General features: G+C 40.0%; 1 protein-coding gene across 1 annotated transcript; it reads right to left on the bottom strand.

Moving 5' to 3' along the window:
- Window positions 1-4,046: 4,046 nt before the first annotated feature.
- kank2 (KN motif and ankyrin repeat domains 2) lies at window positions 4,047-24,967 on the bottom strand. Its single transcript, XM_060896938.1, has 12 exons — window positions 24,660-24,967; window positions 13,166-13,243; window positions 11,164-12,543; window positions 10,841-11,050; window positions 10,641-10,746; window positions 9,791-10,504; window positions 9,592-9,682; window positions 7,820-8,039; window positions 7,570-7,712; window positions 7,054-7,254; window positions 6,823-6,921; window positions 4,047-6,713 (listed from the first exon to the last, which is right to left on the bottom strand). Exons 2-12 carry the CDS (start codon window positions 13,200-13,202, stop codon window positions 6,654-6,656), a joined length of 3,261 nt encoding a protein of 1,086 aa, XP_060752921.1. The 5' UTR covers window positions 13,203-13,243; window positions 24,660-24,967; the 3' UTR covers window positions 4,047-6,653.
- Between the last annotated feature and the right edge of the window lie 337 nt (window positions 24,968-25,304).

The raw sequence follows: 25,304 nt of genomic DNA, 5'->3' as shown, positions 1-25,304 counted from the left end.
ACCACTCTTCAGAGGAGAGTCAAAGAGAACAACACCTTACAATCGGCCACCTTAAATAGCTTTTCTCATGATTGGATGCATCTGTCTATGAAGTTCAAGGCTTAATGAGCCACCAAACCAATTGTGTGTTCCAATTAATCAGTGCTAAGAAGTCACAGGTATACAAATCAACAAAATGGCAAGGGTGCCCAAATTTATGCAGCTGTCTAATTTTGTTTTGATGCATATTGCATATTTTCTGTTAATCCAATAAACCTTATTTCACTACTGAAATATTACTTTAGTGTCCTTCAGTTATTTGTTAGATCAAAATTAAATTGCTGATCCAAACACCCAAATATTTATAAATGAAAATCATGGAAATTGTCAGGGGTTTCTAAACTTTTGCATATGGCACATTTTCATTATGTTTCATTATGTTTGTAGAAGCCAACATTCTGTTTTCCTATTTAAGCTTAGACAAACATTTATCAAGAGTAACTCCTCCTGGGGGGGGCACGGTGGCTTAGTGGTTAGCACGTTCGCCTCACACCTCCAGGGTCGGGGTTCGATTCCCGCCTCCACCTTGTGTGTGTGGAGTTTGCATGTTCTCCCCGTGCCTCGGGGGTTTCCTCCGGGTACTCCGGTTTCCTCCCCGGTCCAAAGACATGCATGGTAGGTTGATTGGCATCTCTGGAAAATTGTCCGTAGTGTGTGATTGCGTGAGTGAATGAGAGTGTGTGTGTGCCCTGTGATGGGTTGGCACTCTGTCCAGGGTGTATCCTGCCTTGATGCCCAATGATGCCTGAGATAGGCACAGGCTCCCCGTGACCCGAGGTAGTTCGGATAAGCGGTAGAAGATGAATGAATGAATGAATGAACTCCTCCTAGGACTTTCGAGCCACATGCACCAAATTCGGATATGTTGTAGACGCTGGTCTGAAGTTTGTTGCTATTACTTTTCTAAGCAATCCGAGTACCGGTACTTCCGGTACTGGGTCTCAAAGTGGCCTTTTTCCATAGACTCCCATTATAAACTTTGGAGGTTTATAACTCAGCAAGCTTTCGAACTATCTACACCAAACTCGGCCAGCTCCTTTAGGGTGATACTCTGAACAAACTTTTAAAGTGATGTACCGACTGGCCTTCCAGTTGTCCCACAGCCCTGCCCCCAAAATATGCAAAATCAAAAAACCTTTTTACAACATTGACATGTCATATATCAAAACACTCACAACAATGAGGGGAACTACCTCACGTGTATTCTGATAACGTCACATGACGTCACGTCATGTCACGTGAAAATCAAAAATTAGCACAACATTGGCAGGTTATGAGGTAATTCCCCTCAGTGGGCTGAGTGTTTTGATATACAGTATGTATCAAAACACTCAGCCCAATGAGGGGAATTACCTCACGTGTATTCTGGTGATGTCACGTGAAAATCACAACATGGACATATCAAAACACTCAGCCCAATGTGGGGAACTTCCTCAAGAGTATTCAGATGACGTCACATGCTCGTGTCCACTTGCCTCCAAATGTTTTGGCACCCTAGCTTTCTGTCCACTTGCCTCCAAACGTAACACTGATCCTTATGTCCACTCGCCTCCAAAAAACACCGGCCTTTGCGAATACTGGCTTTGTCAAAGCCAACATCAAAGTTTGTTGCAACGAACTTTACAAATCTAGTTTCATTTGTTACACTTTTTCACTGCAACTGCAAAAACAACAAGGGGATATATTGTGATATTGTGACAAATACAGTACTCACTGTATTAATATTATTTTGTTGCTATTCTGAATCTATTGTTGCCCTGGATTTTCATTACAGAAGTATTTAGAGTAAATTGCTGACCATTTAGACCATTAATGCTGCTGTTGTCCTTCACAATACACTTACTACACAGCTTACATTATAACCAGCAGGAGGAATGGGTTGTTCAATAGTAAGGTGACTACATGCTTTTGTCCATGTAGTGTCTGAATTCACCCCAAATTAGCGTAATTGTGTAATAGTTTAATTTGAGTAACTTGGCTAATTGAAAGAAGACGAAGAAGAAGAAAAAGAAGAAGAAAAAGAGAGAGAGAGAGAGAGAGAGAGAGAGAGAGAGAGAGAGAACAAAAGAAAGATGCAACAAAAAAAGCCAACAAAAGTCTTGATTAGTTTGTACAAAACAAGCAAAATGTTTCTAATGCAAATAATGACAGTGTTTTTAAATGTGTTTTATGTATTTTATTTGCAGTACTCATGGAGAGCGAATACAGTCTTATACAAAGTCTTACAGCTGAATACAGACAGAGGAGACTTTAACGGTATTTCTCGGAGAGAGCCTGATTGACCTGTCTGAGGAACTTGTCCATAGGAAACATGGACTTCAGGGGTGAAGTCATTGGGAAACAGCAAGGCAAAGACCACAAGCATGTTGTGCGAGATGATCTAAAACATGTTAGATATGAAAACGTCATAATACATAAATACAACATACAAACACATCATTTCAAAACAATTTGACAACAATAAATACCTTGAAATTGGTGGGGTCCACACGGTATGTTTTGGGGTTCGTTATGGCTTTGGATAATAATAATAATAATAATAATAATAATAATAATAATAATAATAATAATAATAATAAGAAGAAGAAGAAGAAGAAGAAGAAGAAGAAAATGTGATACACAGATTGGTAAAAATTTAGGCTTACCTAATAAAACAACGGGTATACAGTTAAAAGCTGTGCTGTGACAAGCTGATAAAGTCATATAACAACAACAACAACAACAACAACAACAACACTACTGATAATAATAATAATAATAATAATAACATTTTTAAAATGTTTGAAAACATGCCAGCTCATATTTTCATAGCTCTTCTTATTATTACATATTATATTAATATTTTATTTTATTATTATTATTATTATTGTTGTTGTTGTTGTTGTTGTTAAAAGAGGTAATGTTTCAGACTGGTATATTAATAATAATAATAATAATAATAATAATAATAATAATAATAATAATAATAATATATTTTTCATCATTATATTATTATTATTATTATTATTATTATTATTGTTGTTGTTGTTGTTGTTGTTGTTATAAGAAGTAATGCTGTCAGACTGATTATTTTTAAAAGCTGATCACTATTTATTTTTATTTTGATGTAAAGAGTGAGACAGGCTGTACATTCTGTGCCATCACTGCATGAACCCAATGTTCATGGAGACTCTTTCCTGGTAAAGTTTGACCTCGCCCAGTGATAAGTGTGTTATCTCTCCAGACCTCCTTTGACTGTAGCAGACATTTGTAGCTTAGCCAATTAAATCCGATGTGTGCAGTATTTGATTTGAATAGTCGCTATTTAGCATGTGTTACAAATCTTCTAAAATGAGTTTTGTTCTTTAGTTGCAGGTTTTAGAAAGTCTAGGCAATCAAATGGCATCACAGTTCTTATCTGCTGAATACACACACGCTATCTTGATGCTCCACCCTTGAGTATCACCTCAATCAGCACATTCTGCTGTGTCATGTGGACTTACTTAAATAAAGCAAGCATTTTAAAGTAAGTTAAATGTCATTAAAAACCTAATGTCCCTTATGCCTGTCTTTTTTTCTGACATTTATGTCTCTCTTTTTATTCAGGATTTTTTAAGTGCAAAAATTAATAAGGATAAGAACATTTTATAATAATAAATATAAAATTAGACGGTGGAAGCTGAGAGATGCAACAACACTGAAATGCTCACTTTACACTATTCTGAAAAGTCCATGTCAAAATATAATGTATAATAATAAATGTAAAATGTTTTCCTGTATACTATATAAATGTATGTATTCAGCTGACCACTGAACACAAACAAAAGCATGCATTAATTTAAATTAACACTGTCCTTTTATAATCATCTCCACTCTTCTGGAAAGGCTTTCCATAAAGTGTTTCAGTGTGGCTTTCACCACAAATAACATCCCACATGTTTAACAAAGATGTTACATGCAGAGAAATGTACATTTATTTCTCAAGAAAAGAGACACAATCATAACAAAGTGAGGATTTATTTATAAATGCTAATTACAAATAAAGCGTCAAAGGTGCCAAAAAGACATACATAGTTGTCACAAATAAAGATATAAAGTTAGAGATAGTCTGAATAAAACAAATAGAAAAGATTATAGAACAAATAAATTTCTAAACTAGTGATAAAAGTGTGTGTAAAAAAAATCATAATAGTCATAATAGTACACAATGTTTGGCCGTGTTTCAAAAAGCTAAAAATTGTATAGAAAAGCAATTAAAAGTTTGGACACGGCATATATTATCCTTATTTCTGAAAATCTTATACAGCACATTCTTCATCAATAGTTCTAAGCCTTTTTTTACACTTTCTTGACCCACAAAAGAGCAGAAACTGATGAAGGAGCCCCATAATTTACAGTGCTGATTATTTTAGCATCAAACTTCACCAGATTCTTCCACAGCAGCTCATCCAGTCATTAGAAAACACATGTAGCCACTTTCCCCGTACAATTTAGTACCTTAATGCAGTCAACCACTTATATTACACACAAACACACACACACACACACACACACACACACACGCACACGCACACACATACATAGTGGTTTTGGAAAACTTGGGACCAAGTTGTTGTGCCATTTGGGATGTAATTCTTTTCAGTGTGACGTGAAACCTAAAATGTTGAGGCATAAAGTACACATTCAAACTACACAATACAAGTACAGCTAATGAAGTCCATTCCACAGTCGATAAACATGGAGCACGTGTAATATTGCTGTGTGTTGTCACACAGAACAAAGCCGTATTGATTCTATTTGTGCCATTGCTTTATATGTGTAAAAAACGACAGCTATTATTGATTTGTGAATAAAAATAACACAAGACTGTAAGTAAACTGGTGCTTGATCCGAGCTGTATTCCTGCCTCATACTCAGTGATCCCAGGATAAGCCTTGAATCTACTGTGACCCTGACCAGGATAAAACACCTCCTAAAGATGTGGATGTGGGATGTGGTAGCCTAGTGGTTAAGGTGTTGGGCTACCAATCGGAAGGTTGTGAGTTTAATTCCTACGTCCACTAAGCTGCCACTGCAGGGGCCCCTGAGCAAGGCCCTTAACCCTCAACTGCTCAGTTGTATAAAAATGAGATTAAAAAATGTAAGTCACTCTGGATGAGGGCGTCTGCTAAATGCTGTAAATGTAAAGATGAATAAATGAGTGAATTATAGTCACAGAGTAATGAATGACTTTGTATTTTTCAGACAGGTAAACAAACTTCTACATCGATCTAATTAGTTGAAGAAAATAAGCAACTTCATGCTGATGTGGGACTTCTGTAGAAGTTTTCTGTAAAATAACATACTGGAAAACAGCTTGGTTAGAAGAGCCAGTGGTAATAAACCATTACTGTAAAATATCTGATGTATTATATCTTATTCAGAGGCCAATTTTAAACAGGATCAATTCTAGATAGTCTACAGAATCAGGTGATCAACTCTCGAAGCACTGTGGCATTAGAAACCAGGGCCTCATTTATTAAGAGAAGTGCATCAAAAGTCAGAAGCACAAGATGTTGTTATACCATCTGGTGCTCTGATCAGACACAGGCATGTCACTCAGTTGTTTGAAACTTTGGTAGCTTTTGGATTGTTGGAAACATGTATTTTCATAAAGGTGCTCCAATAAATATGGAGCTGACTTTAAATCCAAGTTAAAAAGCACTTTGTTGCTTCAAGAGCAAGAACCTTTTGACAGGCAGCGTTCCTCGGAGCTGCAGGCCTCGACTACACAACATGATCATCAGGACACCACTTAATGTATGGATTGTCCCACCTTCAGTGTTAAAAAAACAAACAAATAAACCAATAAACAAACCTCAAACAAACCCAAATGTCTTTATAGCTAGTATTAAAATTTTTAGTACTTAAAATATTGATCTGAAATCTGCAGTTTAGTAAACTGGACGTTTCATAATGACATGTATGGTCAAACGTATACGGACAGATATATGTATAGATATATGGCACACAGTATATAGTATAATTCCTGAAACTTCTTGTGAATACAGGATATTTTATTCTTCTCTTTTATTGCCTCAGCACCAATATTCAATTCCTGTTGTCAAGGTGACGTTAATGTTTACGTAAAGTGCTCTGTATAAAAGTTCACTGGTTATGTCTCTTCTCTAACAGCTACTAAAGGCGTTTTGATTTATTTCCTCGTCTGGCTGTTTATTTACTGAGAAGTTCAATGTCAGTAAAACCCTGATGCCCCTTATGCTTAACTATCCTTTTTCTGGCATGTGAGTTTCTGTTTTTATACTCAAGATTTTATTCAAGAACAAAACTCAAGAACAAAACCTTATTCAAGAATAAGGATAGAAACATTTTATAATAAGAAAAGTTTCAGGTTTCATAGTTCAGGCCCATCGGTCCAAAGTTTGTAAAATCAGACGATATCACTAGAAATTGGGATTTAATAAATGAGGCCCCAGGTTTGGAAAGTCATGTGTAAAGGCACATGTGTAAATGCAGTAGCATAGAATTAAGTGATAATAACCGTGGAGATATATATAAACAAATACATTTGCACAGATCAACTGTACACACTATTACACTGCGTATATATCCATACAGGAATCAGCCGTAGAGTTTCATTTTAGGATTTCAGAGGAAGAAGGCGGGGATCCCACTATCTGAGACTTCGGAGACACCTAAGGGTAATAAAAACATACAGAGGTAAATAATTACTCTAAGAGGTAGACACAATTCAAAACATCCTTAATTTCCATAATAATATCAAATACATGTGAGTTTGCTTACAGGAGAAGGAGGTTTGGCAAAATTAAGATGGGCATAGAGAAGCACGGCAATGTCATTCTGACTCGCCTCAAGTGCTATGGAAAGAGCAGTGCTGCCATCCTGAGAGAAAAAAGTTCACAAAGAAACTTTTGTGAATATTTTGGAAACAATATACACATGTATATGAACATATAATATAAGTGAAATTATGAAATACCACATGCACCAGTGAGGAATAGACAGATCACTCACGTTATCAGTGAGAGTAGCATCACAGCCTGGCACAGACAGCAGCTGGCGCACAATGTCCACGTGGCCATGCTCACAGGCACACATGAGGGCAGTGGAGCCATCATCGTCCTGCAGATTGACCTGAGCACCGCAGCACAGTAAAGCTCTTACCATGTCTCCTCTGCCGTGACTCACTGCCAGCATTAAAGCTGTTTGCCCAGCCTGTGTGCAAAAACACACAAAAACATCATTAATACTTGTTTTTAACATCTGCCTCAGTTGTACACTTGTGATCACTTGAGAAAAATGAAAATATTATGTCTGTACGGGAACAAACTCTATGGGAAGCTCTTGTTTTGGCAGAACTCAAGAGCGCAGTAGGTCCCATGTTAATTAAAATATTTTACTTAATGATTTTCCTAGTAAATATTATTACAAGAAAACACTTGTGTTTTCACCATCTTTTACTGGCTCATTAGAGAGATTATGCACATTTAAACGAATTGAGCTGCACGCTTCGACCAGTAGGGGGCGCACCTGGCTAGCTTTGGCATTAACATCTCCAGTACGAAGCAGCTGCAGAACTGTCTGAAGGTCATTTTCGGAGTGAAACGCAGCCAGAGCTGTCAGCATGATAGCCGTGTAGCCAGCCTTGTTCTGCTTATCTGCATTACAGAGACCTGAATAAAGCACACAGAGATTTTGTCAACTAGTGAACAAAAGCAACACTGTCTCTATGTTACTTATAAACGATACAGGATCAAAAAGGGTCCTTCACAAGACTGACCTGTGTCCAGCAACAGTTTAACCACAGGGAAGTTGGAGTGGGAGACAGTGTAGTGCAGTGCTGTGTTTCCATTCCCATCAGCCATATTGATCACAAACTCCAGCAGCTGAGGTGAGACAGAGGCAAAGGCATCCATGTAGGCTCTGACCACCGCTGTGTCCGCAGATTTATGACATGACACACGCAGCCACTCCTGTAACACTGTGGTATAGGCTGTTCTCTGGAAGAAGAATAGTTGGGAAACACTTCAAATGCATGCACAGTGTAGGTGACTGGAGCAAATGTGGGGTAAAAAAGATAAAAGCAATGGGAATGGGGTTGACCGTAAGGAATGTACACACTTTTGGAATTAAATAAAAGGAACACCTTATGAAAAGGACAGTGACTAAATCCCAGTTACAAACAGGGCTGCTTCTGTGAGTTATATTGTGTTAATTACCATCTAACAGCAAGCAGCAGCTAGAAAAACAACTAAATAGTGAGTGCTGAACACTTCAGGTGCATCAAGAACAAAGATCATAAACATTCAAATGAAACAATTTCAGCTTTAGTTTTCTGTTGGCAGATAATGATGAATGAACACAGACAAATCACGCTGTTCAGCAGCTGCTAAAGCATAGTCTATGAACCAGTTTCAACAGATCCTGTAAGATTTACAAAACTAAATCCAGGCAAGCTGCCATTCACAAACCCAAATCAACAGCTAAGAACATGCCTAAATAAACAGTACAGTGAGCAGTGGGGAAAAATATATATTGTCAACTTTCATCCTTATAGACAGATTTATGTTGAGAACAAGACAAATGATGCCTTTAATCCAAACTGTCTGCTGCCATGTAGTTAGTACAGTTAGGAATCTATAAATGTATGGGAACTCATCTTATAGACATCAGTAGGTCCAGTGAGAACTCGGTGGTATAAATTAACAAATACCCCATAAATCATTCTTTCCTAATGATGTCTTCATTTGTCAGGAGGGAAACACATCAAGAAATAAACTCACAAAACTAAACAACTAAATACTTACTAACCATCTATTTTCTTGGTACATCTTGAATGTGTAGTGTAATTTGTATGCTCACTACAGCTTATTTTAGTAATATTTACAGTTTTGCTTTTTTCTTATAAATACAGAATATTGTCAAAGGTTTTTGGACACCTAAACATCAGGTTTTGACTCATATGTGCTCCTTGAACATCTCATTCCATATTCTAATTTCCTTTCCTGTTATAATCAGCTCCTCTCTTCTCTTCTGTGAAGTCTTTCCACTAGATGATGGAGCGAGTCTGTGTGGATTTATGTTCATTCAGCTACAAGAGCATTAGTGAGATCAGACACTGATGGTGTAAGAGTGAGGAGGTCTGGGGTTCAGTCGGTGTTCAGTGGGGTTGAGTCAGAGTCAGGGCTCAGTGCAGGACACTCCAGATTTTCTACTCCAACCTTCACACACCATGTCTTCATGGAGCTCTGTGCTTTGTGTACAGGTTCATTGCCGTGATGCAACAGGGGTCGAGTCTCTGAGTTCCAGTTTCCAAGGGAAACTGTAATGCAATAGCCTCCAAATTCAAACTGTTTGGTTGCTTGGATTTCATTTTGTGTAAGTTTGGGGAGGAAGAGTTTGGAGAAGAACCACATATAATGGTAACAGACAGGTGTCCACAAACCTTTGGCCATATAGCATATATAGCATGTCGCCTGCCCAACACTTTCAAATCACTAGTAGCTGTTATATTGTGTTATTTATTATCTACATAGTGACAGAATTACATACCGCCCCCTGTTGGCTAAAAGCATTTGGTTCACCAAGTGCTTTCTGCAAGGTATGAAGAGCTGTCATGAAGCTTTCACTCAGTTCTCTGAAACTGAAGAGCCATTCATTAGTTGAACTCATTGTTCTTTTATACATACAACAATTTTGTAATATTTTCCAAAAATATTATTTTGTAATATACTTTTTTTTTGTATCATACCTGCTTTCTTGTTTATGTGTTTTGTTGGAGCTGGTGGTTTCATTCGGACTACTGACTGGAGATTTGCCTGTGTCCTGTTGGTCAGAAGAATCTGAAGCCTTCAACTGCACAGTTTGCTGGTATGGAGTGAGGTCAGTGGTTTGTGACTGGCTATCATCTGGATAAGAAGCACCAGTGGTATGTGACATAGCAGTGGGTTGTTGAGTGGTAAGGCAGGAGGATTCTGGCTGGAGAGACTTTTGCTGGCTATCCAAGCTAGTGGTCTGGGGTTGATTAACAGTTTGTTCCGATGCCATGCAGACTGTTGAGTCATTGGAACTGTGTTCAGGGCAAATGGCAGTATTTTGTGTGGTATATTGGTATCTGATTCTAGAATCTGATTCTGCTGACAGGATAACAGTCTCCTGAGATTTGTCAGAATCTGAGGCTGGTGACTTAACGTGACATGTGGCTGTGTCCAAGGCTGGTGATTGGGTGATGCTATGCAGACCTGAGCCCTCGCTGAGTAAAACAGGTGCATTGCTGTGCTGGGAATTCACTGTCTCTGAAGATTCAGGAATTACAGGGACAGAAGTAGAGGAGCTGCTGACAGAGGTAGCCTGGGGATGATGAGCTGGAGATTCGGGTAGTTTCTCAGTGGCTTCATGATATTCACTTGCATCACTCTCATCATCTGAGCTCTCAGAACTGCTCTCTGATGAGGTGGACTCATACCTGTAGTTCATAAGTATAATTACAGCGTTCATCAAATAGTTAGCAAAAACAAACTAACTTAAGTCTAGAAAATAACAGTTTATATAATATTTACACAGTAAAAATGGAAACATTTGTATAATACATATTCATTTACCCTCCATTTACTCCTATGAACTGCAGATTTTTCTGGGTTGAAGAAGAGCATGGTTCTCTGTCTGCCTTATGTTTCATGATTGACCTCAAGCTGGAATGAGGAGAGGCTTTGAAAGAAATAAAGAACATTAATATTACTGTTTAAAAACCTAGTGAGATACATATACATATCTTTGAATGGATGAGTGACAAAAGACCTACCTGGTTGGGGCACGCTCTCATGTGAGGGAACTTCTGTGGCCAACTGCTGTTTCTGTTCTACATCCCTCAGCCTCTGGCAAAGAGGAGCTGCTTGACTGTAGTTGACTGCAGTTGTCTCCATAGCACTGGAAGCACTGGTGACCGGCACTGATGTGGACAATTCACTTCTTAGGACCTCTCGTACTTGTTTGGAGCTTATTGCAATTGATTCTGTGACCGTAACCAGAAGGAGAACGCAAAAAAACAAGATTTAACACTGAAATCTACACTTTCACAGGTACACATATGAAAGGCAGGATCGGTACTGAGGTATCAATACGTACCTTCTGCCCTCAGTGGCTCTGCATATCCTCTGTGAGGATTTCCCTCTGGGAGGGGGGCAGACAGAGGCCTGGTGGAATTGCTGCATTGCTGAGTCCTAAGCATAACCATAGGCTGCTCTAGTGTATACACCTGGATCCCCACTGTCCTCTGCTGCTTCTGCTGGCCTTGCTGAGTGAAGCTGACCAGTGTGTGGAGGCCAGTACCTCCCTGGTCATGCTGCTGCTGCCAGCCCAGGCTAGTGGCCCTCACAGCATGATCAGCCTGCATGTTCCCACCCTGCCTTTCTTTCTGCACTGCCTCCACCTGCATTTGGGCACTCTGTAGCTGATGCACAGTCTTTCTCAACTGCACCTCCAACTGGCCCACCTTGGACTTCAGAACTTCCATCTCTGGCAGAATGCCCAAGTCTTCTTCCCTCACACCTACACCCACATGGCAAGTATTTTTTTCTGTACTGTCCGGACCCACGGCAATGGTTCGAACCTCCTTTCTCATTCCTGGCCGAACACTGCCCACAATAACGGTATCTTCTATCTCACAGCCAGAGTCCTGACGTGAGCCATCAGGCGTGGTGGGTGAGAGTCCCTCCTCCACCTTACTGGTTCCAGACTCCACACCCTCCTCTGGGATGTCAATGTAGAGCTCTCCACGTGGCCGTCCACGACTGAACCCAAGTGTGTGGCCCAGGAATTTCTGGCTTTTAAGTTGCACACTAAGCTGTCGCTTTTCCTCCTGCAGCACAGAGATTTTCACTTGCAATACGGGAATGGTCTTCACTTGCTCTTCCAGATCCCGGATCTTCCTAAGGGCCATGGCCATTTGCTCACGTACATGCTGTAGGTGGGCTGGGGTGGGTGATACAGGTGTAGACAGACCTGAGCTGGCAGGTGTGTAGGAACCTCCCCCACCCTGGGCACGATTGAAGCTGTGGGCACTGGAGAGGGAGGTGTTGGAGCCAGCAACACTGCTGTGCATGCTGCCTAAGTTGGAAAAACGAGTGTCCTTCTCTTCCTCTAGCTTTCTTCGTGCATCTAGCAGAGTCTTCTCCACACGGGCCATGCTGAAATTGGGGCGCTGAGAAGTGTGAAAGCCCGGTGCACAGTATGAGTAGGATGAGTGGCGGCTATCCATGCTGGCATTGGAGCACAGTGACTCAGTGGAGGTCCACCATGAGCCAGTGTAACCATAACCACGGGGCAGAGAACCATAGCGTGGACGTCGCTGAACAGGGACCCTCTTTATAGTATTACCCTTTTCAATGTCATTAACATATTTAAGGAAGTCCAGATCCAGACGGTAACCATAGGGAGTCTCTACTGAGTAAGGAGCTTCTGTGTCCTTCGGGTGCAAGGAAGTGGGGACTGTAGAGTTAATCTTCCCTGCAGCGTGGGGTAATCGACATTAAAACAGCATAAATCTCACTTTTATATCTTCTCTTGACAACAGAGAACATCATCATTGACAAGCTATAGACAGTTAACAATGCTAATATATGTAGTAAGTACGGTATATCAATTTATAAATATTTTTAGAAAATAATAGCAGCTATAATTTGGAAAGACTGGGGATGCTGAGAACAACACACTTTTTAGTGTCGTCTGTTAACAAAATCTAACAAAAAATGTGACATCTCCTTTTATGTTATAACTTGTCTATAAGCCATATTTTATGATCTATGATTTATGAATGTTAAAGAGCATATACTATGATTTTCTTCAGATAATGCTTATACAGTTTTCATCAGTGTAAAGAGCATGCTCACATATAAAGAAGGCTAAAATCTATTCAATCTAAAATCAATTTATTATTTAAGTTTTAGTTAACAAATTGTTATAATATTGTAATAGCTATCTGTTTCCAGAGGCTTAAATAGTCTCAGTTCAGTGACTGTCCCTGAAAAACTGGTTTAATAAAAACCAGCAAAGATAGAGCTATCTATCTATCTATCTATCTATAATAAAAGATAACAATGATAAGATGTATAATGCAAAAATATCCAACCTGGAAAGCTGGTGTCCATATGTAACACTTGAGCCATGATTTAATAGCAACCTCCTGTAACAACATCACATACAAAACCTAAAAAAGGACAAAGAGTGAGAGAGAGAGAGAGAGAGAGAGAGAGAGAGAGAGAGAGAGAGAGAGAGAGAGAGAGAGAGAGAGAGAGAGAGAGAGCAAGAGAGACAGCAAAAGAGAGAGAGCGAGAGAGCGAGAGAGAGAGCAAGAGAGACAGCAAGAGAGAGAGAGAGAGAGAGAGAGAGAGAGAGAGAGCAAGAGAGACAGCAAGAGAGAGAGAGAGAGAGAGAGAGAGAGAGAGAGAGAGAGAGAGAGAGAGAGCAAGAGAGACAGCAAGAGAGAGAGAGAGAGAGAGAGAGAGAGAGAGAGAGAGAGAGAGAGAGAGAGAGAGAGAGAGAGAGAGAGAGAGAGAGAGAGAGAGAGAGAGAGAGCGAGAGAGAGAGAGCAAGAGAGACAGCAAGAGAGAGAGAGAGAGAGAGAGAGTGAGAGAGAGAGTGAGAGAGAGAGAGAGAGAGAGAGAGAGAGAGAGAGAGTGAGAGAGAGAGCAAGAGAGACAGCAAGAGAGAGAGAGAGAGAGAGCGAGAGAGAGAGAGAGAGCAAGAGAGACAGCAAGAGAGAGAGAGAGAGAGAGAGAGAGAGAGAGAGATGTTAATGCATACAAGTCATGGGCAGCTTTCTCATCATTCATTCAGTGACATGTAAGGCCAGCTGCCTTCACTCAGAAAAAAAAACACCTTAATGTGGGGTCTTAAACAAATGGCCCTGGTGTGTGATTGTGTCTCTTTCTTTCAAAGGCAGAGGGGGAAGCCAATAGTCAGCATCTGACAGTGTGTAATGTGGGTTTGTTATGATTTAAATCTACCCACTGCAGAACATAAGAACCTTTTTCACTCGGTTTGCTTTCTCTCTCCACTGCTGGGATTTTCTGTTTGTTTCTGATTCTCAAAGACAGAATGGAAAGGAAACTTTTCCTGGCAGGTCCAGTGACTTGTGGAGAAAGCGCCTCTCGTTACAACCTTATTAGGAATCATTTCTCTCTTGATAGTTCTCCATATGGAGGTGCTGGAAAAAGTAAGCACAAGACTCTCAGGCTCTCTCTCTTTCTCTCGCCTTCCACCTCTACCCAACTTTTTCTTTATTTTTGCTATTCCAAAACCTCCCCCTCGTTCTCTCCCCTCCTTCTAGTCAGCTGAGGATCAGGAGTTTGCAGATGACTGCTGTCTCCTCTTTCTCCTTCCTGCCTCTCAGTGGTGCATCCCAACTCCAGCAGAGACCCATTCCACGTTTACAAAAGTTGGGCCAAACAAAACATGCTCGGATGCAGAGAATGGGTGCATTTATTCATGTTATCTTTAGAATATTTTGCATACAATAAGATTACATTAAATATCCTGTAGACTTGATCCTGTATCCTCTTCAATTTGCATATGGTTACAGGAGCTGGAGCATCCGTGTCAGAGATTAATGTTGTACAGTAGGTAATTACTGTGGGGGAAGGAGGTTGGGAGTGTTGTACACATGAGTCACATGAGTCTCCCTTGTTTCTTTCATGAAGAAATTCACCAGATTAGTACGATTTACAGATCTGAAAGCCCTTTGTCCGCTTGATTGAGTTCGGCCATGATCAATATTTTCTGTTCAAACACGGGCCCTGTGTTCTGTTTCACTCTAAAACCTTTACCCTGAGCCTACCCAAGGCCGCACCAGGAAATCTAGGGCACTCGGGAAACACAGATGAAAATCACACAGTATATTGTGACCTTTTCAGTGTAAAAACAATCCTTTTTTTTTTTCTCCGTTATATTCGGTTGCTCTTTCTCTAATACTCTTGCCTACTACAAGTCTAGATGGATGATATTATATGACCTTGAATTGAAAACATCTAAGGTGCATGTCGGGCTTCTGAGAAGAGACATACCCACGAGAACATTCATCTGAATGTGTTTTCTTCTGTGATTTTTTGCTACATTCCTTTATATACTGTATACCCTATCTAAATGTGTGTGTGTTCAAAACCTAGCAGAGGGGTAGAGGACAAACTTTACCAAGAAAGCAGATGATAAAGGTATAATTAGAGTCCACCAGTATGACAAACATCTCAGTATCGTCCATTATGTTTTCTGCTCTCAGCATGCTTTGGTCTCTCTATCCTTTTCCTAAAGACCCTCCACCTCTTTTTCTCCTCTCCATCTGCCTCTACTGCCCAACCTAAGACATTCAAAGTTCTTAATTACTTGTTTCCTTGCTTCTGCTTCCGTCCCCCAATGCTTTGCCCCGTATTCCAAACAACCCTCCCCCACTCATGCCAGCAGTGTGATTGCCCAGAGCAGAGCACTATTAGTCTGAACGCTTATGGTATGGTATGTGTGTATGTGAGTGTTTGCACGCATGAAGCAGTGACCTTCTCCCCTCTACAGCACAACATAAACAGTGTTTAACTGGGCTGATACTGAACAGACCATGGTGTTGCCCGTCCCCTCTATAGGAAGCTGTATGGGGGATTTCAATAATATGTGGTTAATATGTAGGTTAAAAAACGGGGGGGCATAGTGGCTTAGTGGTTAGCACGTTCGCCTCACACCTCCAGGGTTGGGGGTTCGATTCCCGCCTCCGCCTTGTGTGTGTGGAGTTTGCATGTTCTCCCCGTGCCTCGGGGGTTTCCTCCGGGTACTCCGGTTTCCTCCCCCGGTCCAAAGACATACATGGTAGGTTGATTGGCATCTCTGGAAAATTGTCCGTAGTGTGTGATTGTGTGAGTGAATGAGAGTGTGTGTGTGTGCCCTGTGATGGGTTGGCACTCCGTCCAGGGTGTATCCTGCCTTGATACCAGATGACGCCTGAGATAGGCACAGACTCCCCGTGACCCGAGGTAGTTCGGATAAGCGGTAGAAAATGAATGAGTGAGAGAGTGAGGTTAAAAAACATCCAGCAACAGATATTAAACGCTTCAGTTTCCCTCCCTAAGTTCCGTACCAGCGTCCATAACTCTTCTTGCCTGTAAAGGAAGGAAACATATCTCCAACAATTTGGCATTCTCAGATGCCCCATATCAGAGCTGTTTTTTTTAGCTATTTTTAGCTATGTAAGCTGAATTATACACAGACAACAAGTCTCCTGAAGCATAAAATACAAAAGAGTTTTGTGTTAGAAATTCCAAACCATTTCTTTCTTCCAAACTGGAGCACCTTTCTTCAAACTCAGAAATACCTTCTTTGCACCCAAAGAATATATGCCTGTTTTTGGGGTCAGGTTTTAAGGCGTTTCCTCACTGCAGAAATGATTCACAGTGCTACATCTCCACCTCTCCACCCAGCGTCAACCGCGCTTCCCTGTCCTCTTTCTGCTCTCCTCCCTTCCTTCAAGATGGTGCCTCAGTTTTGGAGGAAAAAATATGGAATTTATGAGCAGCACAGTCCAGCACTGGCTTCTGTGAATTACATGCAGATGTGTAATGACCATGTGTGTGATTCTTCCCAGCACCACACCAGGAATATCACACACCCTGAGTAGAAATGCATAAAAATATAAACATGCAGCCAAAAGTGGACCGTTATCTGTAGTCAAATACCATCTCTGTGTTAGAGAAGCTGCTGGGTTCTACATCCCTACTGCTTACCATCACAAACACCACACCTCCCCCTTGCCCAGGTCCACAACAACATGAGGCTTGCCAAGTCCTTCTGATGTCTGGGAAAACTCAGCACACTAACACTGAGCACAGTTGCCTTATTATTTATTTATTTTTTTCGGTAAACAAGCATTAGTCACTACTGAGTTCACTTTTTTCAGACTCTACACTACAGCACTCAGTGTGGAGCAAACTATAAATACAGCACATTGTTTATTGTTTGACACAAAATGTATTCTTCAGCATTTCTGCATAAATGTTCCACTTGGTTTCCATCACCAGCACAACTACGAATGTCCACAGCTCCAATGACAACTGCGTACATAATTTGTGTCCAGATCAGTTACATTCATGCTCCAAACCCAGTGGATAGGAGGCAGTTGTTCAATTCAATTAGAAATTGTACAGTATATCAAACTAAACCAAAGCCACAATGTGCAGTAAAATCACACATCAGATCCAACACAGCGAGCCACATTTCACTTTCAGAGGCCTGTATAAGAGGTCTGAGCCTGTATTAACGAGTCACGCTATTTCTCTAACGTTATGGACTAATAACTAATGTTCAGGTTATTTTATTTGTTTAATTCATCTAACAGTTTGTATTTGAAATCGTTCTCCCTTCTTATATGTGGTCTGTTCTGCACAGTCATGCTACTGGAATCAAGGCAAAATTATACATTACAAAACAAATTAAACTAAAGCAATCGGTCCATATGCTTTTGTACATTTACTATAACGACACCAGTTGTTGGGGTTCTGCTGAGTCTTCCTGCTCAGATTGACCTTGTTCTCATTTAACTGTTGTCCTTGGTGTCAAATTCGACACTTTATCAAATGTTTTCGTATCAGAAATATGGTTTTATTCCATGTAAATGAGATCTACGGACCATAAACGACAAAAGGAATTGTATATTTTGTGTTAATATGTTTGATTGAAGTTCATTTAAATGTGTAACACAGAATTGAGTAATAAATTTCATGCTTTAAACCAGTTCAGTATTGTCTCAGGAAGGCAAATGTGAGGCCTTCCAATGTGTTTTGGTCATGAAATGAGATGTTGTGTTAAACCGGGTGTTTGTACAGAAAGAGGTATGAAGTGATGGTGGTAATGACTAATGTTTATTAACAAATGCTTCTTATGACTCAAACTCCTGAAGCTGGAATAAATTAACATGCACAAATCCAGGCCAGTCTTTCCATCACCACCAAAAGACACCACCTCACAATGACAGCTCGTGCTTGACGAACATAATCATAGAGGAACTCATCAGGGTTTAATGGTAACGCTCTCACTTTATACCTGACTTTGTCAGAGTGGCATCACTGATGTTATTTACTACACTGTCTTTGATGCCATCACAGTTTGATTTCTCTGATGGTGATCATATTTATACAACTGCTGTTTTGAAAGCAATAGGTTTTTTTTTGATGATGCAGAGCTGTGAGAGCAAAATGATCATCTTTATACTATGACAAAACATTACGATCGTACAGGGAGTGCTATCCTTCAGGATGACTCGCCCCATCCCCAGAGCACAAGGACCTTTGCAGTTATCAGATCACAACCCAATTAAATTGGTACGGAAGGATTTTGAAGCAACCTCTTAGACGTCAGCATTCTCTGCCAACACCACCATCACCATCATCACCACCACCATCATCACCACCACCACCATCACCAACACCACCACCATCATCACCACCATCACCGCTATAATCATCATCATCATCAGAAGCAGCAGCAAAACACCAACTAAAGAAATGTTATGGGAAAACGATTCCCATGATTAACAGCTTGTGGTATCCTGACACCTTACTACAGCACTATTAATATTTTCCTTTAATCCGTGATCCTGTCTGAGTTTGTAAAGGCTACGGCCAAGACGACTCCTTCATCATTATGATTAAAATGATTAGGATCTCTTGTTTTCCATCAGAATGAATTCTTCATCTACCCACTGATGAAAGGGCACAAAATGAAAATTGAAATGTTAGTGGGCTTGTGAAATTATTCCATAATGGAACAGCATCATGCTGAAAGCTGAGAACATTGAGTTATATTGTTCCAGCAGTTGTGTCATGTCAGAGAGAGAGAGAGAGAGAGAGAGAGAGAGAGAGAGAGAGAGAGAGAGAGAGAGAGTCTCTTGAAGAAGAAAAAAGTGACATGCCGATCACAAAAGCACCATTCATTCTGGACTCTGCAGCTGGTTTTAATAGCGAAGGAGAGAAAGTGAGAAAGACAGAGCGAGTTAGAGAGAAAGAGAGAGAGAGAGAGAGAGAGAGAGAGAGAGAGAGAGGGAGAGGGAGAGAGAGAGAGAGAGAGAGAGAGAGAGAGAGAGAGAGAGAGAGAGAGAGAGAGAGAGAGAAAGATTGCCTGAAGACTCTTGTACACTGAGAGGTCTCATTCTTTCACTGATACACAGTATCATGTGGTGATTAAACTGTTCTTTCACTCCCCCTTCAACAGTGTCTTCAATAACATAAAAAATAAAGTACTGCAGAATATCAAGTGCTCAACTGTTTAATGAACTTATAAAAATAAAGAATTAAATGTAATGCAGTAATGTGAGGTAAAGTAAAATCACTTATGACCTCAATACACATTTGTTCACATAAGTTAAACTGACTGTTAACTCACTATAAGAGAACATTATATCTTCTCCCTCGACAAGCTCAATCTAACTATGAAGTCAGTGTATAGAGCCATGACTAATTACCAGTAAATGCATTTAGGTACAGGTCAGAAAGAGTTACAGGAAAGGGAGCTGCAGATCCCCTGGGACATAGATAGAGTACAAGTCCCCCACTTCCTCCCTACATAGCTTAGGAGAAGCAAAGATCAGAAGGAACTGATATAAAGAGTAAACGGGCAGAATGAGAAGAATCTAGAAGCGGACTAGAAAAGAAACAGTAAAATTAGCGGAGTGAGGAAAGCAACAAGAGATGTGTGGAGACATTAAAATCCATATGCCATCACTCCACCCCAGAGAACCCCACACACAGTACCATGCAGTAACCCGAGCTCAGGATCAAACCAGGAACTCTGGAGCTATGACATGGGAATGTTACCCACTGCACCACCCTGGTACCTGGGACAGAAAAAGGTGCAAATTGAAATTTCCTAATTTAAAAATAAAATAACCCCAGCAGTAAATCTTTCAGTCTAATTGGCAATAGCTTTGTAAAAACTGCAAAAAGTTAAAATTGGGGGAAGAGCAGAGGTTTAAAAGAAGCTTAGCTGAAGCTTGGAACCTGAATAATAATAATACAATCATAACAAACCTCTCCGTGCAAATTAAACTGCCTTAATCTAGGAGATCATCTACATGTTGTAGTCACTCCTTCGCCCAGTTATGGAGGAAAATAAAGATTAGGAGACTACAGAGAAAAAAACTGGGCCATAACAGGACACTGCAGAAGCCTCTAGAAGGTTGTTAAACACTACGTTGTGTATGAAATTTTTACCCCCAACTTTGTTAAAGAAATTCAAGTAGATTTCCATAAATCAGGTCAACAAAGTTACATGTGCTGAAATGCTGAAATGAGCTACACACACATGGATTAGCTGAGGTGGAGGAAACCGTCTGGTCAAATGAATCAGTACCTCTACTTTTATTTCACATCTATTATCCCTCTACTGTAATATAAGGATTTCTAGAATCTCAGAGAACTTTGGGCTATTCTGAGGACAAAATGAAAAATTCAAATCCAAGGGGACTGTTGTATCTTCAGTGAATACACCGACACCCTGAAATACTCATAATAAATATGAGTTCTATACGCCTCTCAAACTTTCCGTAATTTTAATAAATCTCTTAAGACGTATTTTTGTTCCATTTGCTTTAAGTGGCTTTTTTAATATGTTTGGGTTTTTTTTTTTATTTTTAGACTTTCTTCTGCTTCTGTTTTATGCTTTATTTATCATTTACTGTATTTCCATAAATAAATTACTTCTATTCTAAAAGCTATTACTGAAAGCCAAAATCCTTCCTATCTGAACTCACCACAGATCAACCCAAACACACACACACACACACATGCACACACACACACACACACACGCACACATGCACACACACACACACACACTCACACACACACACAGGGGCTGCTTTTTACATTAGGGAGGGGTATGGTGTAGCAGCCAGAGCTCTGGGGCCTCACCCTGCTCACGTTACTGCAGGAGTGAGAGACTGAGAAAGAAAAAGAGAGAGAGAGAGAGAGAGAGAGAGAGAGAGAGAGAGAGAGAGAGAGAGAGAAACGCACGTCATCACATTATTGGCCACAGCACTGACCTCTAACAGGAAACAGTACATGGGTGGGACAACAGGAATTGCTAAAGCAACAAGAAGAAAAGAAAAAACCCAAATGTAGAGAATTCCTAGGAGAATCAGGGGGATTAGGGGCGGTGAAGGATAGAGAAAAGCCGTCTGGAGTAGGATACTTCAGGAAAAGTGGTGAAAATCAAGAAGAAATTTATGGAAAATGATGAGGGAATAAACTTGTACATATGCAAAATGAGTAAATGAATATAAACAGTACTTATGTGTCATTAAAGTAACACTGTGGTCTTGAGCTTGTTAAGCACACACCAAATGGTCATGTAAACCAAATGGGGGTGGAATGAGGTCAGAGAGCGTCTCATACTAAAGAGTACACACACATTCAGGCTTCAGGCTCTTAGCAGCTGAGGAATGTGTACAGTATGTTAATGCTATCATTTTTGATTTAAAATAGCAAAGATTTAATTAATCGATCCCCGAATTGTCCCTCAACTACAGACACACGACACAACAACATTCTGGCAAAGTGATGACAAAAACTGCATTCTTTATTTAAACTATAGTTCAGTCTTGGTAATGTTAGCATACTGGATCATCTGGTCATTTTACTGCCTTATTACTTTAGGAAATTTAGTGAAAAGTTGACTGGTTCTTTTATTATACATAACATCGTAGTAGGAATAGTCACAACTGCTACAGGGTTCGCTTTTCCCATAATGCATTGCTGATGTACTTGACATGGAGACTGGTTCCAAATACAGAGCACACAAGATTGAACACAGTAAACTGGTATATATGTCAATTACTTTAAATTTTTCTCCTGATTGGAGAAAAAATGCTAATTAACACGTCCGTGTAAATAGTGGGTAATAGACATTCCTAAGATGTGTAAGACATTACAGCCATAATGCTGCTTCTATCGTTTTATTAAGATTTAGATGTTTGAATCAGCTTTGGTTGAAAAATTATGGTTTGTGCTACACTGTGCTGCTGCCATACAGAAAAAATATAAGGCATGTAAATAGTCATGACAATAGACATCAACTAATAATTATTTAAAGTACATGAAGTTACCCATCGATTTAATCAAGAAGCAACAGTGAAATGCATGAAATCATATACTTAAACCATCCTTTGAGATTCTGCCCCATGTTGACATGATTACACTAAGCAATTCCTGCAGATTTTAGAGGAGAACTTTCATGCTGTCAATCTCCAGTTCTACCACATCTCAAAGATGATCTACTGGAATCAGAGAAACTGGGAAGGCCACTGAAGGACAGTGAACTCACTGTAATGTTCATGAAACCAGTTTGAGACACTTTTGCTTTGTGACATGTTGCATCTTCATGCTGGAAGAAGCTACTAGAAGATGTTAAACTGTGGAAGCACGTGATCAGCAACGATACTCATACCAAACAATACCAGACCAAAGCGTGCTGAGAAAACCTTCCACACACCATTACACCACCTTCACCAGCCTGGAACGTTCACACAAGGCAGCTCGAGTCCATGGATTCATGCAGTTAGTGATGAATTCTGACTCTACCATCTGTGAGCTTCAGCAGAAATCCAGATTCATCTCACCAAGCTGCGTTTCTTCATCTTCACCTGACCAGTTTGGATGAGTCTGTGCTCATTGCAGTCTCAGCCTCCTTGACTTAAGGTTTAAAGTGTTTTACATTCTGAGATGATTTTCTGCTCAACTCAGCTGTACAGAGTTGTTCTCTGAGTTACTGCGGCAGTTCTGTCAGCTCCAACCAGCCTGGCCATTTTCTGGTGATCTCTCTCATCAACAAGGCACAAAATCACTGAGATTATATTTTGAAGCTGAAGCTGCTGGTGGCTGCATGGGCATGATTTGCCACACAATTGGCTAATTAGATAACTGCATGAATGAGGTGTCCTCGTGCTCAGTGAGTGTAGTAGATAGAAAAGGTTTATCATTATACCAAATGTAAATGTATTATTTCACTGGATCCATATGATACATCTAATGGATCTGTCAGATTTGGAACCCGATAATGTTTTTAACTCATCACTCATTATGAGAAGCCTTTTTTTCCCCTTGACTTGAGATAAACATGAAGCTACTTTTTTCAGCTGTGAGCTGGATTAAGTTTAAATGTTTATTATGCCTGATAAAATATAAGTATTAATTTATTTCCTTTGAGTCTGTTGTTAGATACAGATACACATCACGACATATCGGGAGAGTGATACTTTATATTGTTATGGTCCTAGTGTAGTTATAGAGGTGGCTTATTGCTCCCAGGGGGGTAATTTGGGATGATATGTGAAATATGCGATTTGAAGAAATACTTGATGTAATTCTCACTGTCACTTGAGTGGGACTCATTTCTATTTTTAACATGATCTGTACTTTTATAAACGGCTATAAAAAAAACAGATACAGAAAACAAGTGATAGTGACAACACTATCACTATAGTGAACACGACTGTGGTCAAATTGAGTATTTATTATAAGAGGGGAAAAAATAAATAAATAAATTCGTAAACTTATTTCTTAACATTTTCCAGCTATTTCAGTGATACTAAGAAACAAATTTGACCAGTTTGACTTTATTTCAAAATATCAAGTTATTGTGCAGTTTAGTTAGAAAATGTGATTTTTAGAATAAAGCTTCTAGACTATTTGCACATTTCTAGGTTAAAATGATAAAGACATGATAAAGGTGCAGGATTGAGGGTCCACACGCGACTAGAAACGTTTGAGGTCTTGCTCTTTTTTCCTTTTTAGATCAGTCTGTTTTTCTCCACAAAAGTTCCCACAAGCTCCAGTTTGCTTGAAAGACTACTTTGAAAATGATTTCAACTATTTCATGCACGAAGGAAGTGACAGGAGCATAAAGATTAAACAATAGACTAGTGACCACTCTAAAAGCAGCGGATCCGCAAGGAATCTACTCAACATCTGGAAATAATGAAAACTCTCCGAAACCAGCGGTTCCACCCCTCTCCACCCCTCTCCCCTGAGCGATCAATTTACACCAAAAAAAAATCCGAATAAACAACAAAAAACCGCGTAAAATATTCTTCAATCGCATGAAGCGAATTACAGCCTATTTACCAACTCAAATTTTATTTATTTTCACCCCCAGATTAAAGGCGCACGTTTCTCCTTCCTCTGGATCCCTAACAGGGAATAAATTACACTTCAAAACAAATAAACTGTAACATAAATTCACCTCCTTTCAGACAGCAGGGAAGCACAATAGGTTTTTCTGATCTGTACAAGAGCTTTTCTTTTTGAGATATTATACTGTAGTCATTGCGCGCTCCGCTGCGCTCCGGTGCGCTCCGGTAACTAATCGCTTCCTTCTCTTTGTCTAACAGTTAAACTGTGATTAATATTGAACATTATTTTCCGACAGCTTCCATGGAGAAGACATGGCCATCACCAGACAGCATCCCGTTACTTCCTTCGTAGTACCCGGATAACAATGTAAACATGACATCACCATGCCAAACGCAATTAAAAAGCGTGTCTATTCACACCTGCTTAAATACTTTAAATAAAAGTGGATATTAAGGCGACTCTTACCCTTTCCTTGTCCCTTTAGCCGTGTAAGGCCAGCAATCTCACTGACAGCAAGACAAAAACACTGCAGCCAGAGCATGAGGACAAATCCCCCTCCCTCTGCTCTTAAAGGGGACAAGACCAAACCATCAGCAGCTCCTACACAAACGCCTTGCTTTGTTGTCCACAGACTGTATCCTGAGACTGTCTTGTTTTTTTTTCCTGTCTAAATCTTCTAAACATAGACTAATGCAATGTAACGCAATGCTTCTTATTTCTCCGTCATTAAAACCCTGTGCTCATGATCATCTTCAACATAAAATCCCCCAAATCCTGTCCTCTCTTTAGAGCTTCATCTTTATTGGAGCACAGGACGGTGGGCTGCTCACACATGACATCATATTTTCCCTTGGAGAAGCCAAGTGTGATTAAAACCTACAGCTCACGAAGTTGAAGAGCTTTAAGCAGCATCTCGCTGGGTTTCTGGAGGATGAAGCTCGGCTTGTGTTTCCTGATGCACTATAAAGGGACAGGTGGTTTTACCCACCATGCACTACATACTGTAGGCTGATTCCATACATGTGTAATGTACTTAGGGAATATCCTACATTTGGAATACATCAGAAAATGAACCACACGTGGACATTAAATATAGGCATAAAAAAAAAT

Source organism: Tachysurus vachellii, chromosome 21, assembly GCF_030014155.1.
Source record: "Tachysurus vachellii isolate PV-2020 chromosome 21, HZAU_Pvac_v1, whole genome shotgun sequence".
NCBI lineage: Eukaryota > Metazoa > Chordata > Actinopteri > Siluriformes > Bagridae > Tachysurus > Tachysurus vachellii.
This window is presented reverse-complemented; position numbering and strand designations above follow the sequence as displayed.

Excerpts from the sequence above, each read along its gene's own strand:
- kank2 (XM_060896938.1), bottom strand. The coding sequence starts at position 13,202 with ATGGCTCAAGTGTTACATATGGACACCAGCTTTCCAG. Across the intron at positions 10,505-10,640 it reads TTCATAGGAGTAAATGGAGG|GTATGAGTCCACCTCATCAG; the intron begins GTAAATGAATAT and ends TATGAACTACAG. Across the intron at positions 7,255-7,569 it reads TTAATGCCAAAGCTAGCCAG|GCTGGGCAAACAGCTTTAAT; the intron begins GTGCGCCCCCTA and ends TTTTGCACACAG.